Below are 20,519 nucleotides of genomic sequence, written 5' to 3' on the forward strand. Positions count from 1 at the left end.
ACTATGTAGACCAGGCTGGCCTTGACCTCACAGAGATCCGCCTGCCTCTGCCTCCCAAGTGCTGGGACTACAGGTGTGCACCACCATACCCTGCTACCACATTTGACTTTTATATAGGTTCTGGGGATCAAACTCAGGTTGTCAGGCTTGCACAGAAAGCTCCTTTATCCATTGAGCCACTGGCCCATCAAAATGTTTTTTCTAAATTGTAATCATGTATATTTTCATTATTAAAGTGAAAACAACAATTTGATATGCTTTGAGTTTCCCCTTCAAAACATCATCAAAATAAACTATTAGTTAAAAACAGACATGTGAGCCGAACATGGTGGTACACACCTTTAATCCCAGTGTTTGGGAGGCAGAGGCATGTGGATCTCTGTGAGATTAAGGTCAGCCTGGTCTACACAGTGAGTTCAAGGTCAGCTGGTGCTACAGGGAGACCCTGTCTCAAAAAGACCCCCCCCCCAAAAAAAATCTGTTTCTGTTTCATGTATGTCCTAGACATTTCTCACCAACTTTCTTCTTATGTATTTTATGGTACTGATTCATATTATGGAGGAAATCTTCAAATTTTATCCTATATTTGTTGTATAGTGATGTTATTGATTTTTGTGTGACTTCATATTATTTTGCATAGTTTACTAGGCTTTTTTATTTTTTAAAGCAGAATTGGAGTTTATTAAAAGTCATTTTTGACATGGTAGGCCTGACAGGGAAGGACGATGAAGCCAACTGGTCTTCTGTGGTTAGGAGGAGGAGGGACTAGATGCTCTGAGCAGGACCCAGCCTTCTTTTCTGATTTTTTGAAATCCTGCCCAGCAGGAAAGGCTTTCAGGAATGTGGGGAAACAGGATGTGGATTTTAAACAGGTCTCACCTCTGTGTCAAAGCGATTTTCAGCTTGTCGTTCTCAGACTTGAGGTGCGTGTCAGCCGGACCTGCGTGTGAGGCCTTTTCATCATCTGTCCCATTGACGCTGGATGCCTGAGTAGAAGATGGGGTTTCACACCCAGATTCCTGGCCAAAGTGAATTATCTTCACACGTTACTGCTTGTCCTCACATTGGCAGCAAATTAGGCATAATGAGAAACTGTGTTTATGAGTCTGGACAAACCAACTCATCCAACCAGAACACAGCGTAGCCTAAACCAGCAAGAGGCTAACCAAGATTATCAATTACACAGTGAAAAAGTCCTGAACACTCCATATAGAATTCATAAACTCTGATCTTTACTGACAAGATAACACCTGGGGCCACTGCTCAGAGCTTTCTCAATCAAATTTTATAGTCCTATTTTTTCACGTTCAATCCCTACCAAGTTTGAGTTCCTGGTCTCCTTAAATACCACAGGACAGAAGTTATAATCAATAAATGGATCGTTATAAACAACAAAGAGACTAAGAAATTATGAATGAGGATAGAGAAAAAGTTATTAGATGCTGAGGCAATGTACAAAATCCTAGGGCTAGAGAGTTAGATCAACATATTTATTAAAAACATAGGAACTAGATATGGCTTTTGCCAGCTCTATTACTACTTAGCATTCTTATGAATATCCTGAAGTGGTTTCTGTAATAAGCCAAACCACAAGCAGGTAAAATCTCGTCTAGTCTTGGATAAGATCTTAGAAAGATCTTATTTAGCCTCCAATAAGCATAAAGGCATATAAAGGAGGCCTTCTGAAGGGAATCATGGATAAATTTGACTAATTTAAATTTCTGCATTACAAAAGAGAAGTCATAAACAAAATTAAAGTGCAAACAAAAACTTGGAGAAAATATATGCAGAAGGTATTAAAAGTGAAATTTTAATATCTTTTCCATTTTGAAAAACTCTTGAATCCTCATTAAAAATTTTATTTTTATTTATTGTGTGTTTGATGTGTATGTGAGTGCAGGTGTGCACACAGAGGTCAAAGGCTGTCAGGCTTGTATGCAAGCACTTTTACTTGCTGAATTAGTTCACTGACTCAAGAGTCTTCATTTTTTTGAGTTACATACTAAAATATTTATGGAGATATTAAGATATTTGGGGTTTGCTTTTAAAAATGGGATAGGGAGTAGAAGTGGGGGTTATATACAAAACAACTGGTCACTGAGGTTCATTATAGAGTTCTGCCAAGTTCTGCATATGTCCACAAATGTTCATGTCAAAAAATATGTAAAGGGCTGGAGAGATGGCTCAGGGGTTAAGAGAATTGGCTGCTCTTGCAGAGGACCAGGGTTCGAGTCCCAGCTCCCATATGGTAGCTAACAACCATCTATAACTCCAGGTCCAGGGGATCCAACACCCATTTCTGACCTCCATGGGCACTGCATGACATAGGTGCACTTATACACACGCAGACAATATACTCATCAGATGAAATAAAAATAAAATATCTTTAAAATATATAAAGCCATCACCTGTGGTTGCCTGCACAAGATCAAGCCAATTAACATTCTAGCATGGAAGAGGAAGAGGTTCATGAGCCCCCACCCCTAACTGAAGGGCTACCTACAGTTGATGGCTTCTGGGGACTTTCAGGATGTGGCCCCTGGTAGGTAGACCACACTCAGGTGGATGGCCCCACACTGATGAGTATATGGGGAGCACAAATTAGACTTGGTAGGTTATATTTTTTTAAAGAGGACATAAAGTGTTTTTGTAATTGGTTATTTAAATTCTCAACTATTTGGAAAACTTGGTCATAGTGTTCATTTTCTAATCCAGAAAATAAGCAATTGATTGCTTCAAAAAAAAGGAAAACATACAATGATCCCTGTATCTAGAGAAATATCAGGAAGGATAAATAAATCCTAAGCTCAGAGACAAAAACCCATTTCTACATAATATGCTATTGGGTGTATTTATCCAACCAGATAATTTTAAAATAAAACTTCTTAGAGAAATTCAGATACCAAGATTTAAAGATATCACTATAAATCTGGTACTCAAAAAGAGACAATGCATTAGAACTTTCTAGGTCAAGTACCATTTCTGCAGAATAAGTGTAAGCTTTAAAAATGCCCAAAGCCAGGCGTGGTGGCGCATGCCTTTAGTCCCAGCACTTGGGAGGCAGAGGCAGGCGGATCTCTGTGAGTTCAAGGCCAGCGTGGTCTACACAATGAGTTTCAGGGCAGCTGCTGGGGCTACAGGGAGACCCTGTCTCAAAAAGACAAAAAAAAAAAAAAAAATGCCCATAGTTTTAACCAACATTTCCATTTCAAGAATTTATCCTACATGATTACTCAGAGACTGCTCCATAATTAGTACACTAAATTAAACAGTATCACTTAAATTTAAAGATTATTTAGAGAGGTGCAGGAAAGTTCCCATCCGTCCCACATTTGTTCCCCTAAATTCACATGGGGCATCTTTACTATGGTGAGCCCAGAAGAAAATATTGGAATATAACTTAAGACTGACCTTGGTTCTGCCTTTGTGAGACATCTTGGGATGCCCCATATAGCCATCTCTTTTTTATTTCCCCTGTGGCTACCTGCCACTCTCCCTGCAACTTCCTACCGTCAGTCACCCTTACCTTCACATGACCCTGTCAACTCCAGATCAATAGTCATGCAACACTGCCAATGTCTGCCAATGTCTGCTAACCACATAGTTAGTATAATGGTTAAAAAATAAGGAAGGATTCCAGATCTTTCCTAGTTTCCCCAAGCTCATCCCCATATTTCCTGCAGAAGTGTGTAAGGTAGACACACTCCTGGTTGTGTGGCTCAAACATTATGCTTCTTCTAGACCCCCTACTCTGCTCCTAGGGTCTCCCTTTCCTTGCCTCAACATAATATGGTCAAGCTGTCTCTTACTAGCATAAACATCAGGTGTGTTGGTGTTTTTTTTTTAATCTTAGCTTAAAATGAGTCCCTTATAGCCATTATCATGCTTTTAAGCAGACAAGACTACTCAAATTCTGCAAAGTCAGATCTCTTATGACTAAGACAGAGCTGTCAGAGAGAGGTTAGGAACTCTCTGGTATCAAGTTTTTTCCTTTAGAGGACTCGAGGAGCCTGCACTGACTGAAGACTATCTTACAGAAGACTTCCAACACACTACCTTGTCACTTCTGCATAAGACATTGTCTACCTTGAGGTTTTGAGGTGTCAAGAAAGCACAACTTTGATCCCTGATGCAGCACAGTGTGCCTTTTCCAGTAATTACAGACACAGTGGCACTAAATCAAGCCCACTTCCAATTTTTTGAGGGGGAGTGGGCAGTGCTGGGGTCAAACTCAGGCCCTGAGCACGCTAGGCAAGCACTCTGCCACGAAGCTACATCTCTAGCCCTGGACACTTGACCTTTACACATAGTGACTACATAAATCCTTCATGGGCTGAGAACTGGCAGCTGTAATTGCATAAATGGTTTTCTGTCAGACACAGTACCACATCCTGAGAAATTCAAGAGTCTCATAAAAACATGTCACATCAATCTCACTGTGAGCAGGCTAATAGTTGAAAAAGCCTTTAAAATGTCCTATTGCTAAAATTCCCTACCTCTTACCAAGAGTGACAAGGAATGAGAAGTCTCAATCACTGATCACACTGGGGTTTATTTCTGGGACAAATTACTTACTGGGGAATGATTACTTGAGGTCTCGATTTTTTCCTGGGACTTGTCTCTGGCTAGCCTGGCTGCTTCTTTCACCTCCTGGAATTTCTCTGCAAACTGAACATGAAGAAGAGTATTAGGATTTACATTAATCTTATTCATAGCTGATACTCAGAACCCATCTTGATTATTTTGTATCCATTTTAAGCCAATAAGTTCCATATAAATGCCAAATAGTTTTATCTGATATTTAAAAGAAATGAAGGTAGGCTGGAGAGATGGCTCAGTGTTTAGCAGCACTGGCTACTCTTGCAGAAGATTCGGGTTCAATCCCAGCACCCACATTGTGGCTAACAATCATCCATAACTCTGGTTCCAGGGGGAATCCAACATCCTCTTCTGATCTCCACAGATACTGCACGACTCAGGTGCACTTACAAACATGTAGGCAATACACTAATACATATAAAAAAAATAAAAATAATAAATTTTAAAAAATGAAGGAAAGAAATTCCTTTTTCCAGTAAACATTATTGGCCAATGTCAGACCACCATCTGTTTCAAAGTTACTGATGCTAGTTGGATGAAATATTTTTATTTTTATCTATTTATTTTTTTGTCTTTTTGAGACAGGGTCTTTCTGTAGCCCCAGCTGGCCTGGAACTTGCTATGTATACCAAGCTAGCCTCAAATTCACAGAGATCCACCTGCCTCTGCCTCCCAAGTGCTGGGATTAAAGGCATGCACCACCACGCCCAGCTGGATGAAATAAATTTTTTAATATTTTAAAATTAAAAAATCATAAATTAAAAAATCCTTAGGTTAACAGTAACCATGCAAAGGCAGCAAAAGAAATATAGTTCTTCCATAGGAAGAATCCATGGAAAAATTCACAAACTCTTTTGAAGAGATTCAAGAACTATTATAAGTTCATGTCATGGAAACAAAACAAAACAAAATCAATGAAGCTGGAGGTGGTGGTCCATACCTGGAATCCTAGCACTTGGAAGGGAAGGCTAAGGCAAGAGAATCAGAAGTTCAAAGCCAACCTATGCTACACAAAAAGGTCTAGAGCAGCCTGGCATACATAAGGAGACCCTGTGAAGGAACAACAGACACCACACCCAAAATGTTAGAGGGGAAAGATCTAGGTTTTTAAAAGCTTAAGATAAAAAACCAATAAACTGTAACAATTAGCCTTTGGTTAGATTTTTAAAATATTTTATTTATTATTTTAATTTTATGTGTATGCGTGTATTGCCTGTGTAGGTAAGTGCACCTGTGTCGCGCAATGCCTGCGGAGGACAGAAGGGGCTGTTGGATCCCGTGGAACTGGAGTTTCAGAAAGTTGTTAGCTGCCATGTGGGTGCTAGGATTTGAACCTGGGTCTTCTGTACGAACAACCAGTGTTCTTAACCGCTGAGCCATCTCTCCAGCTCCTGATTAGATCTTTAATCATTGTGTAATTTGCTTTTAAATACTTCAACAAGGGGGATGAAGAACACGGTAAAATGTTAATGTGATGGCTGGTCTTCATTGCCAGCTTGACTGTATCTACAGTCACCTAGGAGATGCCTCTGAGTGTGTCTTTAAGGGTGTTTCCAGAGAGGTTTAATGGAGGAGGAAAGATCCATCTTGAAGGATGGTGCCACGCCACAGGCTGGGGTCAGGGAGTGGATAAAAGGGGGTAAAAAAGGAAATCTGCTGAGCACCAGCATTCACCTCCTCTGTTTCCTGACTCCAGATGCAAAGTAAGCAGCCTTCCCACCCTGATGGACTGCACTCTCAAACCATGAGCCCACATAGACCCTTCCTTAAAGTTGCTTTTGTCAAAGAAATGAGAAAAGTAACCAATACAGTTAATGACTGTGAAATCTAGGTAATATGCATAGGGTGTTTATTACTCCATGCCCTCTTCTACTTTTAATATTTTTATAATTTAAAAATCCTAAAGTTGGGACTGGAGAGATGGCTTGGAGGTTAAGAATGCATACTGCTCTTGCAGAGGACACAGATTTGGTTCCCAGCACCCACACTGCACTGCTTACAACTGCCTGTAACTCCAGCCGCAAGGAGAGCCAGTGCCCTCTTCTGATCTCTACAGGCACTGCACTCGTGTACAAACCCATACTCACACACACACATATACTCATAATTAAAAATAAAATTTAAAAAAATCCTAAAGTCACATGGCAATTATATCAATTATAGTCACTGACAGGAGAATTGAATTGAATTAACAGGTATATTGTTTGACTAGAGAACGGCCCTGATAGATAATGCTGGTATTAGAAAGCAAAGATGCGAGAAACAAAAAAGAGCCAGCAGACTGCAAGATTCCTGGCATTTCTGGGAGTTTGGCCGAGGGCTCATTTATGGGTGAGCAGCAGTTCTCTCCCGAGCACCCTCCCTGTGTGACAAAGGCAGCCTTCTTTGGAAACCCTGACAGGAGACGCTGGCAAGTCCAGAGGCCTGGTGTAAGCAGAAAAGGTCAGCCTTCCTGTTCCAGTCTATGTTGCCCCTGCAGGCCCAGCTAAGCCACACGAAGCTTCAGATTTGACCATTATGAAACTGTCAAATGAAAATCACAGTACCTGTTGCTTAAAATGCATGGGACTCATTAGGGATGGCTAATACCACATCCTCTTTTGAGGACCCCTTGATGAGAAGCGTCCCTGCCTCTCCTGGTAAACTGCCCCACCCCACAGAAAAAAAGCACCTGAATGTTTATTCCTGACCAAATGACCTAGCTTCTGGATTGATTTGCCTACTCTGTCCACTGATAAGGAAAACAATCAGGTTTCAAACAACTGGTTTCTCTCCTCAGAAGGAGCTCTAAGTGTGAAGAGGATTTTGGTTACATTCAAAGACACAAATTAAAAAACAAAATTCAGAAAGTAAGCTTAAAACCAATGAAATAGGAGAAATGCTCATTTAAATGTTATAAGCTGAGCATGGTGGCTAGTACTTGTAGTCTCAATGCTCAGGAGGCTGAGGCAGGAGGATTGCTGAAAGTTTGAAGTCAGTGTGGGCTACACAGTGAGTTTGAAGCCAGTCTGAGCTATGGTTTGAGACTATCTTAAAAAACAAACCCCTGAAATGAACAACAACAACAACAACAAAAATGTGCTATCAGCAGATACACAACTGAAGGGATCAACAAGAACTAGATCCCAGCAAGTGGACAAAAATGAGCTTATGACAGAAGGGGAATCATAAACTAATGGGGAAACAGACAACAGTGGTAAGTGGGGGGAAAGGAACCTAAATCCTCACCACAAACCAGAAGTATGCAAAGCTACTAATGAGCTAAAAAGGTATGAATGAATGAACCTTAAAAAACAACCTGGCACAAAACAGAATCCAGCATTTACCAAACTGCTGCTTGAGGGCTGGGAGGGTAATTTTCTAAACTTGAAAGAAATGAAGGAAAATCACAAGACTGATAGGGTTGACTACATAACAATTTGAAGCTTTCAAATGTAGAAGGAAAAACAAAACAAAAATCCTCACTAACTCAGAAGGGGAACAACAGCTTAGGTACGGCCAATCTAGGACAACATAAAAAAGTGTCATTATTTTTCAATAGAATTTGTACAAGGATGAAATGAAAATATAAAACCACCAATAGATAAATGACAAAATTCACAAGTAAAAAATACTAATCAACCTGTAAGAAAGATTGCTCAGTTTGGAAGGCAGACCAAAACAATGAGGTGACATTCTTTGCTGGCTAAATTAGCAAACACTGAATGCAATCATAAACTCTAGTGTTGGCAAGATCTTTCTGGTAGTATGTTTTGGTACAGCCCCACTGAGAAGCAATTTGGAACTATGCACTGTGAATGACAAAAATATTCATACCTATTGACATAGTGATATTGTTTCTGGAAAACTGCTGAGAAAATAATTGAATATATGAAAAAAGAGGCCTTCCATATAATGGCTGTAATCCTAGCATTATCTACAATAATGAAACACTGGAAGCAACCCAAAGCCCCAAGAGAAGAATGGGGGATGCTTCCTTCCACAGCCTCCAAATATTAGAACAGCGCCAGTGATGGGAGTTGCCAAACGATTACCATTTGGTGAGGACTGCTTCCAGGTCTAGCTTTTCTAATATTCCCTTATTATATTAAAAAGAACATATGCTTGTAAAGTTGGAAAAATATTTTAAATTATTGTGTTTACATTGTGTGTGTGTGCGCGCGCGCGTGTGTACTGCACACATGGAGGACATGGTGAGGAGAGATCAATTTTGTAGAAATCAGTTCTCTCCTTCCAACTTTATGTGGATTCGAGGGATAAAACTCAGGTTGTCAGGTTTGTGTGGCAAGCATCTTTATCCACTGAGCCATCCCCTTCCCCACTGGCAACTGCCCGTGCCCCGCCCCCACAGGATTTCATACATGCTGTCATTTGTGTTAAAGCCTATCATGTCAAGTTAGTGTCCCTAGATGTCCCTCAATGCAAGTTTATTCACTGAGGTCTAGTCAGTCTATCCAGAGACCCTCCCTTTAAGATCAGCTCTTCCACACCCAGCAGTAATCAGTTGCCAATAATGCCTCAACTAAGATTGGGACCTGCTGTCCATTTCCACAGTTCTGTGCTGGGTTTTTGTCTGCTTGAGTTTGCATGGGTCTTGTGCATGCTGACACCATTGCTGTAGGTTCATATAAGAATGGTCCCAGGACTTGTAGGACTCTATTTCCATATGGTCATGTACCTCCTCCCTGGCTCTTACAATCTTTCTGCTCCCTCTTCTGCAATGGTCTCTGAGCCCTGGGTGGTTGGATTTTAATATAGGAGTTCTAAGAACCCACACTCTGTAGACTCTTATTCTCTATGTTTTGGCCTTTGTGATCTTTTGTGTTACTGGCCCTCTGTTGCATGAGGGAGCTTCACTGATGAGAACTGAAAGATGCATTATTGTTCTCTTCATCCATTGTTCTATGTTCCATGAGCCTTAGGTGTAGAGGTTGCATTCTAGATGTGTCGCTTAGGCTTGGGCAATTCACAATCTCTGTGTATGACTGCTTGTGGAACTCTGTAATAATCTCTGTGTTGAAGTTTCATTGTTGGGTGGTGACTGGGCTTTAAGTACAATTAGGTAGCTGTTGATTACCCCCAAAATAAAAGTGCCACTACTGCACCAAGGTCGTTTGTTATGCTGGTCATTGGTGTGGCTATTAGGCCTTGAAGCTGGAGTTGGACCACAGATTGATGTTCTCCCTTACCAGCTTGTATAGTACTCTCCAAAGCTATGAGAGCTAGCCTTCAGGGAGGTGGCTTCCAGGTCAGTTCCAGCTCCATTGCTCCAAATCCTGAGTCCAAAGTATATTTGGTCTTCAGCAGTAGGGTCTTACCTTCAAGTTCTGGGAGGCAATCAAGGGCTGTAGCAATAGCCTGTGTAATTTTGGGAGTCTCTTGGACTACCCTGGGTAACGACTCAAAGGAAGGTTTCTCCTGTCTGGCACTGTTTCTTGTTATGTGGCCTTCAGCTACACACCTGAACTCATGTAGAGATATTACATGTGTAATTTTCAGTAGGGTTTTGGACTAATATGATTCCCTCTTGTTTTTTATACTACCTAGGCATTATTTATTTCTCCTTTCTCTCTCCCCTGTCTAACTTCCCTCCACACCCTCCCCATTTCTCCCTTTTCAACCTATTACTGTTCTCTCTCTCTCTCTCTCTCTCTCTCTCTCCCTCTCTCTCTCTCTCATTCCTTCCTCTCTCCTCCTTCCCATTTAAATACCCCCATTTTATACATTTCTCCCTTAGTAACACCTACCTCCTACTGTTCTTCTCTCTCTCTTTCTCAGGTTCCTTCTTTCCCTTTACCTCCCTGGTTACTTTCCATTTTCCTGGTTCCTGTAGTTACATCAGGATATGTAGTCACATATAAGGATTTGGTGCTAGGATCCACAAATGAGGGAGACATACATTGTTTGTTTTCCTGAGCCTGTGTTACTTCAGTTAGTATAACAATTTCTAGTACCATCCATTTACCCGCAAATTTCATTATTTCATCTTTCTTTACCACTGAGTAGAACTCTATTGTGTAAATGTACCACATTTTCATTATCCACTCATCAGTTGAGGGACACTTAGGTTGCTTCCATCTCTTAGCTACTGTGAAAAGAACAGTAAAAAGCATGGTTGCACAAGTTATCTCTATGATAGGATGAGGCCTTTGGGTGTATGCCAAGGAGTGGTATAATTGGGTCATGTGGTAGATTCATTTTTAGGTTTTTTAATTTTTATTTATTATTTTTATTTTATGTGTATGGGTGTATTGCCTGCGTGTAGGTAAGCGCACCCATGTCGTGGGATGCCCAAGGAAGACAGAAAAGGCTGTCAGATCCCCTGGAACTGGAGTTACAGACATTGTTAGTTGCCATGTGGGTGCTGGGATTCGAACCCGGGTCTTCTGCAAGAACAACCAGTGTTTTTAACCACTGAGCCATCTCTCCAGCCCCTCATTTTTAGTTTCTGAAGAGTTCTCTACACTGCTTTCCATAGGGGTTGCACGAGTTTGCAATCCCATCAGCAGTGAATGAGTGTTCCCCTTTTGTCTACATCCTCGCCATAATTTAATATCATTTGTTTTCAGAAAAAGAGATTAAAAAAAAACCCAAAAAACCTATGGTCCCATTACCTAGAGATGAGTACTAATCACATAAACTTCCAATATTTTTCTATATGGATATATGCATTCATCACACATATTTATTTTACAAATGGATAATGTACTGTACATTTCATTTTATAATCTATAAATGAATGATACTATACATTTCATTTTTAAATCTCTTTTGAAATTCATATGACATTAATACTTCCAAGCATTTATATGATCTTCTACTCTATCATCTTAATTGCTTCATAATTTTACACACTGGACTATTTAACTAGTTTCCTTGTGTTGGATTTTTAGTCAGCTTTCTTTTCTCTCTCTCCCTCTCTCTCGCTGCAAGAAAATACTTGTAGCTGAAGCTTTCCACCCAGTTACAAATATTTCCTTACAATACATTCCTGTAAGTGAAACTCACAGAGCAAAGCATATTCAAACTATAAAAGATTTCTGAAATATATTACCGTATTTTGTATGTATATATCGTGCTTTGTAAAAGAAAATTATGAGATCATTTTCTATAGTTTCTAAAGTTGTAATAATTTTAGCAAAAATCACCATCATTTATGGAACATTAGACTATTATTGCTTGATTTTATGTGTGGTTATTTGGTGGTGGTGAGGGGTGCCTCTTCAAGACTTGCGGCAAACCCTACTGCTTATCTACTAAAACTCCACTGTTTTCTTTTCTCTTAGCTTAACAGAATCTCAAAGGTGTCTGGAACAGGAACAAATGAGCGCTGGTTTCGGCTCTCATGGAAACCTAGGTTGATTGATTGATGACTGATTGGTTGATTGATTGATTGACTGACTTATTACTTTAGAAGGGCTGGGCTTGGGACCCAGGGCTGATAGTGGGACCAAAGAAGTCTGTCACAGGAGTTTTCTTAGAAAGTCACACATTTAAGCACCCTGATTATGCTTTTTGTTTATTTGCAGCCAAAATCATTCTAATGAGAACATATCAAAGGAATGACTAATGGCTTCCAGTTAAAAAAATGGCCTTTAAATCACATGATAGGGAGCTAGGAGACTGGGTAATGTTCTTATAACTACACTCTGCTAATAAAGTGAATGTAAGGGGACAAATTCTGTAATCTGTGAATTACAGATTAAATTTTTAGTACATTTATTGTTTGTGTGTGTGTGTGTGTGTTTGTGTGTGTACCATGGTCTGCACGTGGCAATCAGCGGACAACTTGCAGCTTTCACCATGTGGAGCCCAGACACTGGACTCAGGTCCTCAGAATTGGTGGCAGGTGCCTTTACCCACTGAACCACCTTGTTAGCTCCCTTCCTAATTTTATTTCTGTTGCTGTGATGAAATGCTCTGACAAAAAGCAGCTTAGGGGAGAACGGGTTTATATCAGCTCACAGTTCCAGGTCACAGTCCATCTCTCAGGGAGGTCCCAGCATCAGGAGCTTGGGACACCTGGTCAGAGAGAACGTGAATGCAGACATACCCACTTGCTTGCTTGTCCTCAGCTCACTTTCCCTACTCTTACACAGTTCAGGATGTCTTGCCTAGGGAATGGTGCTGCCCACAGTAGGCTGGGTCCTCCTACATCAATTAAGACAGTCCTCCACAGACATGCCCATAGGCCAACCCAATATACACAGTCCCTGTTTAAGATTCTCTTCCCAGGTGATTCTAGGTTGTATCAAGTTGACAAAGCTTACTATCATACCCTCAGTTTAAATTATTGAAGTTGAAAGTGAATGCCACGTGTGTGTGTTAACAGAGTTGAGATGTACCCGCCATGGACTATTGGCAACTCTATCCTGGGCTCCCCTCAGTGGCAGAATGTGTTTTCTTCTGTCTTCAACAAATGAGATGAAGCAAAACTTAGAACAACGGAAACATGAGGTCAGCTGCTAGAAAGACCGTACACTTTCATAACTGGCTCAGCCTTCTACCCGCTTTTCCCTCCTTTTGTCTCTTTGCATAAGCTCTTCCTGTTAGCAGAGCACACAAACTCCTTTCCAACATTCTTCAGAAGGCTAAGAGGTATTATGTCTTTTCCAGTGGATGGACACAAAAGTCCCCATTTGCTGCTGGAAATACACAACTGATATTATTTCTGGAAAGCCTATCTAAAGATCAGAAAGTTCTTCTGCAATACTTCCTGGGCTGTGGTTGTGAAGTGGTCCTTAGAATGAAAGCTGCTAAGAACAAGGTATCTATTTTCCTTCTAGGGGTTGGAGAGGGAAAGTGTTCTTAAACGAAAATGTTCACACTGGTGTTCCTTTCTCCTGCCCACAATGTCTGATTACTGATCCCCCTCCAGGTCTGTGGGTGGCTGTGTTGGGAGGAAGTCAGGAATTCTCAGCCACAGCTGTCCTTAGGAGCCCTTGAGGCCCAAGTTCCTTCTGTGCTAGCTAATTGCCACTTGTCGAGACTACTAGCCTCAATTCATGGCAATTTACAGTGTGTGGTTAATCGTTCCCATCAAAGAGAAGGGGGAAAGTTGATTTGAAATATTTGGACAAAGGAGATATTTGCAAACTTGTTTGCAAAGTTTCTGTGACAGTGGCAGGTTTTAGTCACACAGCAGCCAAGAAGACAACAGGACATCCCACTGAACATCCCACTGAACCACTAGACTTGGATCTATACTGTACCCTGGAAAATGGTCAAGGCCAGAGGTGTATGGGTAGGGACTAGGAAGAAACAGAGTTGGACGACTAGTGAGAAAGAGATCTGGGAAACAGCAATGTTAATAAGCTCAAGTGTAACCACAGCCTGAAAACAGTCATATTCCATGTAAATGCTCCTCAGAAACTCCTGCTCTTCAGAGCAGAAGAGAACTTTTCAAGCTAGACATCAAGAAGCGTTCTGTGGGTACCCAGGCATGATCTCCTCAGTCTGGTACATGGGCAAAAGACCTATGGACACACGGGCCATGGTGCCAGGGGGGAAAGGTATAACACTGCCTATGAAAAACACATTCCTGCTCTCCAGACACCCACACCTCTGGCCCTGCAGTGTCCAGCTACCAACAGTTGCAGTACTGAGTATCACAATGCAGAGTGACCAGTCAGCTCCTTGGTGAAGCTGATCACACCCGGCCCTTTCTGTAGAGGCCTAGTACTTATGAGGATGACACACTTCCAGAGACTTCTGTGCATCTGCCACATCGACCAGTCACACCTTCATCTGGTGCTTTCAATATCACACCACACTTCTGCAGATCAAGGGAGTCTGCAGAGACTGCATGTCTCTGCAAATGTAGAGAAGCAAAGGTCTGATGGCCAGAGGATCCTCAGGTCCTTAGGGTGCCTTATCAGCCAGAGCAGCTGGGCAGAGCTCTGTTGTGTTTATGCCTATCAGAGTTTCTCATCTCCCAGAATCATGATCCAAAGTTCAGCATAGAGGGACAGGGTGGAGAGAATAAGTTCCATCATGATATCCAACAACCTGGTATATAGTTACATTTCTCATTGCTGTGACCAAATACCTGACAAGACACAACTTAAAAGAGGAAGGCTTTATTTTGGCTTATAGTTTAAGAAGGATTGCAGTCCATGGTTGAAAGACACGGCTGACAAGACCGTAAAAGCTGGTCTCACAGATAGTGGACAAGAAGTGGGTCCAGGTATAAAACCTCAAGGCCTGTTCCTTAGGGATCTACTTCCCCCAATAAAGCTATACATCCTCAAAACAGCATCACCAGCTGAGGACCAAACACGTGCCTATGGGGAAACATCACATTCAAACCACACATGACCTCAATATTTTTGCCTCCTGCCCTGTGTGGCCCTGGTGATCCAGGTGTTTTCAGCCCTAGGAAACAATGAATGTGCTGACAATGGATGCTCAAAGAACCACCAGGCCAGATGAGCTATCTCAGGCTTCTAAAGGAACAGAGCACTCACAGAGTGCCTTGGCATACAGAAAATCATCCGAGAGGTGCCCCCAAGAGGGAGTTCATTTGTGACCTGGTGCAATCAGGGCTTGAAGCAGCATTTGTTGGAGATGAACTTCCTTTCCTCCACCTACCGCTCCATTTACAAGGAACCTAATATTTCAGAAAGGGCACCTATTCTAGCAGGCCTGTGATGCCAGAAGGGGAGAGGGAAGACCAGAAAGGAGTCCTGCTCACCCACACTGCTACCTCTCATGGGCAGCTTCTGAAGGAAAGCAGCATTCAACTGAGGTGCTCACTCTACCTTGGGGGAGGATCACGTACCTTTGTCAGCTGCTGCTCAGAGGAGAAGCCCAAGCCGAACACTGTATTGGCTCTGCTGTCAGCCCACTGCCCGAACTTCTGCGAGGTTTTGGTGAAAGTCATGTTTGGGGTGATTGTACTGTTTATGATCACCTGCAAGGAGACAGTCCGGAGGAGGAGCGTTAACTCTGAACGAGCCCTTTAAAACACCTGCTGGCAAAGCCAGTGGCTACAGCAAGCTTCCATTGTCCTGTTACATTTGTTCTTAAGTTGTTTTCTTGGCACATCCCATGCCAGAGTAGATACACAACCATGAGAAAGGGCAATTTCAGACACTTAACAGATAGTCTAAAATAAGATCTTGTACACCATCAGTGGGAGAACAGCTTTCCTAAGAAAAGATAGTTCCCAAACATTTATTTTCCCAAAGCTACCAAGCATCAAAGCACCTTAGCGGCTATGTGTATGTCTTTTGAAGAACTGTCTATATGCTTTTAAAATCCCAGGGCTGAAGAGATGGCTCCATGGTTAAGAACACTGGTTGTTTTTGCAGAAGACCCGGGTTCGAATCCCAGCACCCACATGGTAGCTAACAACTGTCCGTAACTCCAGTCCCAGGGGATCCAACAGCCTCTTTTGACCTCCACAGGTATTGCATGACACAGGTGCACTTACCTACATGCACGCAATACACGCATACACATAGAATAATAATAAAAAAAAATCCCCTGCACTCTTGCATCCAGCTCAAACCATTAACTATCTCATCTAGCAACTGGGGCCTGCTGCTTCCCAAGAAGAAGGAAAAGGTATGAACCAATTAGGACAGTATGTAGAGGTCAAATTTATAACGACAATTAGAGATACAGATGTGAGCAGGGCCTGAGGAGACTAAGGGATGGTGCAGGAGCCTGGTGCTGGATATTACCCACTCCTTGGTCCAAAAAGAAAGCTGGTGCTGGCCCAGCAGTTAAGAGCACTTATTGCTTTTGCAAAAGATCAGGGTTCAGTTCCCAGCACTCACATGGCGACTCATAACCACATATAATTCCAGTTCTGGGGGACCTGACACTTCTTCTGTCCTCTGAGGAAACCAGGCATGCTTGCAGTGCACATACACACATGCAGTGCACACACACATACATGCACACACACAGACACACCACAAATAAGTTTTTTTTTTTTTTTTGGTCTTTTTGAGACAGGGTCTCCCTGTAGCCCCAGCTGTTCTGGACCTATGTAGATCAGGTTGGCCTTGAACTCACAGAGATCCACCTGCCTCTGCCTCCCAAGATCTGGGACTACAGGCATGCATTACCATGCCCAGCTTATAACCTTTTTTGTTTTTTTAAGCTAGAAAGGAGTGGAGAGTCTACAGACCCTGGAAAGAAAAGCCATGTGGAGCAGACTTCCCTGAAAAGGGAGGTGACTTCCTGGGGGAACCACAGGAACAAATGCCTTCTCCTCTGTAAATCTGATCTCTCTTTGCCATTGGCCAAACTCCAAAGCCAGAGAACCTAGAAGGCCACTGATGCTACCTTTGGGTCAGCCTCTCAGACACAGCAGGGTAAAAAGGGGAGATAATGGATGCGAGGGGGTTAAACAATGACATCAAGTACATGCATTCATTCATTTAAAAAAAAAAAAACAAAAAAAAACAGCATTTCTTGGGCATTTACTGCATGGTAAAAATTCTGCTAACCAGAAAAATAAAGTTAGAAAACACAGTTGAGGGCTAGGACTGTTGCTCAGTTGGAAAAGTGATTGTCTCACATGCAAAAAGCCCTGGGTTCACACCTCAACACTGCATAGACCCAATGTGGGGGTGCAGGCCTATAATCCTAGCACTCAAGAGGTTGAGGCAGGGGTTTCAGAAGTTCAAGGTCATCTTTGACTATACAACGAGTTCAAGGCCAATTTGGACTACTTAAGACCCTGTCTCAAAAACAAACAAACAAAAGGGCTGGAGCCCTGGCTCATTGTTAAGAGCACTCACTGTTCTTGCAGAAAATCCAGCACCCACATGGTGGCTAACAACTGTCCATAACTCCAGTTCCAGGGGACTCCAACACCCTCTTCTGACCTCCTCGGGCACTGCACAACATGGGGGCACCTACCTATATGTGGGCAATACACTCAAACACATAAAACTAATAAATTTTTTTAAAAAGCAGCAACAACAACAAAAAAACCCAAGCCCACAGTTGAGATATGCCTACGTCACTGGACATGGTTAAGAAATGGGGCTAGGGATCTAGAGCATGGAACATGCAGATCTATCCCATGGGCTTGTAGAAGGGAAAGCTTCTGAGGTCTTGCAGGGTGGCAGCATTCTGGCTCAGCCCCAGGCAGATGTGACAGGAGAGAACCACAGAAATCCTATGGAAGGCATGTAGCTAGAGTTGGATCAGTACCACCAGGATCCTGGGAGGCCAAAGCAATGCCCCAAGTCCATTCAAAGTATTAGCTCACTTTAAATCTTGTTGTGGCTTTCACTGCACATGTAGGCCCCTAAGGACACATACACACACGTCCCTTGAATGACAGTAGAGGCTGACCAGAGTATAGGACACAGCTCTCAGACTTGCACCAAACAGTCTGTCCCAGAGTCATTCACAATATAATAATAACACTCATATTTATTTATAAGTGAACAGTTTTAAAGGTATTTTTTCCATAATTTTGTCTAATCCTCACTTTTAAAGGATTTATTATTTTTATTTGTGTGTATGTATGTGTGCCTGTGGGAGTTTATGTACGCATGTGTATGCAGGCGCCCGCTGAAGCAAGAGAGCACCAGATCCTCTGGAACTAGAATTACAGGTGGTTGTGAGCTGCCTGGTATAGGTGCTGAGAATTGAACTCAGGTCCTCTGCAAAAGCAGCAAGCAATCTTTTTTAAAATTTATTTATTATACCCACTGAAGGGGTACCTCAGGTGCCTCACCCTGCATCCCTGTTCATCATGAAAGAAGCCAGAGTAGTCTGCTTTCCAATTCCCTATCGGCAATTTGGGTAACATCTTCAGAGGATGGTGTGATAAGAATAGGAGATAGGAATTAGCTAGACAGTTAGGGTAAAAAGACCCCAAAGAAAAGTAGCCAGTTTCTTGGCTAAAAGTCAAAATATCTTTGGGTCTCTTAGCAACATACTCTGTTCCAAAGGCCAAAAATGTCAAAAGTATTTGGGAGCCTTTATCCAATCCCTAAAAGATTTTAGGGTTACCACTTCAGAGGGGGGAAGTTAGAGTAGAAAAAAGCCCCATTAAAAAAAAGAAAAGAAAAAAGAAAGAGTACATGAAGTTGTCAGAAAAAAAGTGATGAGATATGTGAGGAGTTGGAGGGGAGGAAGTGGGCGTGGATTTGATCAAAATACTTTATATGAATGTATGAAATTCTCAATAAATTTTTAAGTTAAAAAAAACGGCCATACACCTAGAGTATAAATGTCCACAATATTTGCTGTATGACAGGTGATCACATTATGTTCTTCTGTAGGAGATGTGATAGCTTCACATTTTCTATTCTTTTTAGGATAGCCATCTCTCTATTGACAGTTTTATTTCCATATCTCATTATAAAGCTGTACTGTAGTGTCTGCCAAGACTGACATCTTTTTTATCATTTTTAAAAATTTTTAATAACTGTATGATTAGAAGAAGCATTTCCTTAGAGCTTTAACATATTCAGTAACACACTCCAGAGCAAGAGTGCATCTCTTTCACAAGCGGCTGTAAGTTTCTAGGTTCACAGTTGAAATGATAGTTATACAATACTGAACTCAGTATAAGCCTTGTAAGACATAAAATTGAATGAGTTTTTAAACTTTACAAAAGCTCTCCATTTCATTTTAGAATATATTGTTCCTTACAGAAAGACTCGTTGTGATTGCTACTAACACTGAGATGCTGGCGCATGAATCTCTAATCTGTATGTATCTATTACTAGTCAAGATCAGTTGCACTTGGATCCTGGAAGCCTGTCTTATGTCTATAAAGTCATTGGGTAGATTTCAGTGGTAATGTTTATCACCTCTACTAATTAACATGACGTAAATTTCCATGCTTCCTCCTCAAATATAATATATTTTTTAAATTTCTTGATTATTTTTTGTGTGTGTATATCACACGGAACATCCCAAACCATCTTATTCAACTATACACTCACTTCCCAGATGGCGTCTCCCATAGCCTCGCTCCCCTGACTAGAGCCCTTATACTCTGATATCCCTGCTTCTGTCTGCTGTGTTGTTGGAACCCCAAGCCATTTCCCACTACTTGTCCATCTGGTGAATATAGTCAGCCTATCTAGAGGTCTTTGTTTTAGGAAGGTCAGCTGTTCCTCATCTAGCAGCAATCAGCTGTCAATATTCCTTTAGATAAGATTGAGGTCTGCTGTTCATTTTCCCAGTTCTATGCTGGGTTACAATCTGGGAAACCCTTTGGCCACAATGGCCAACAACTCAAAAGAAGGTATCTCCTATGTGGCATTGTTGCTTGTTATGTAGCCTTTAGCTATGTATATGGACTCTTATGAAATTATATTGGCCCCTTTAATCTTTGGTTATTCTTTCCTTTAGGGTGTTTAAGGTCATAAAGGTGGCCCAGATAAACCAATTTACTTTTACTCTTAAGGTTGTTAGAGGACCTGTTCCTCAGGGGTCACATGGGCTTGGGAGGAGTCCCTGGCTCCTTTCTTTTACCAGTTCTGCCTATATGAAGATAAGTCAAAGGTCCTGCTCAACCATGGTTGGCTTCACTTGGAATCATGGAGGAAATGATTCCTCTGTATTGACCCTCCTCTTTGTAGACTGGACACTAGTTCAAGTCCATCTGGTGGGGTCTCCTCCAACTCCTTGATCAAGAGGACAGGAGACCCACCACAATTACAGGACATTTTGAGAGATGCTCATAGTCCTGGAACTAGTCGACCTAGGTAGGAAGGCAAGGAGCAAAAACTGTCCTTTATGTCCCTCTGACCAAATTAGTATAGGCCTCAAAGTATGTTTGTTAAACATCCAAGAAGGTTAGTTCCACCAGTCTGGTACTTTTAATTACTGTGTGTCATGTAGATAAATCTTGGGCAAAATCAAATTGTTCTCGGATAAACCTTACAGAGACATGTATTTCTTGATCTGCTATGTATAATTTGTCAGTAGGTTGT

General features: G+C 41.7%; 1 protein-coding gene across 3 annotated transcripts in view; it reads right to left on the reverse strand.

The window, feature by feature from the left end:
* Positions 1 to 20,519, reverse strand: part of Homer2 (homer scaffold protein 2) — a 161,881-nt gene that overhangs the window by 14,830 nt on the left and 126,532 nt on the right. For 2 of the 3 annotated variants that reach the window (XM_017800955.2, XM_008844429.2), the window contains exons 3-5: positions 15,380 to 15,511; positions 4,576 to 4,668; positions 880 to 1,019 (exon numbers count right to left, since the gene is read on the reverse strand). In XM_017800955.2, coding sequence (XP_017656444.1) covers positions 880 to 1,019; positions 4,576 to 4,668; positions 15,380 to 15,481 — 335 coding nt within the window. In that variant the 5' untranslated portion in view covers positions 15,482 to 15,511. The remainder of the gene's footprint in view (positions 1 to 879; positions 1,020 to 4,575; positions 4,669 to 15,379; positions 15,512 to 20,519) is intronic. The other variant, XM_008844430.2, reaches the window with a different exon arrangement.

The sequence above is a fragment of the Nannospalax galili genome, unplaced genomic scaffold, assembly GCF_000622305.1.
Source record: "Nannospalax galili isolate Female #2095 unplaced genomic scaffold, S.galili_v1.0 scaffold902, whole genome shotgun sequence".
In the NCBI taxonomy this organism is placed as follows: Eukaryota; Metazoa; Chordata; class Mammalia; order Rodentia; family Spalacidae; genus Nannospalax; species Nannospalax galili.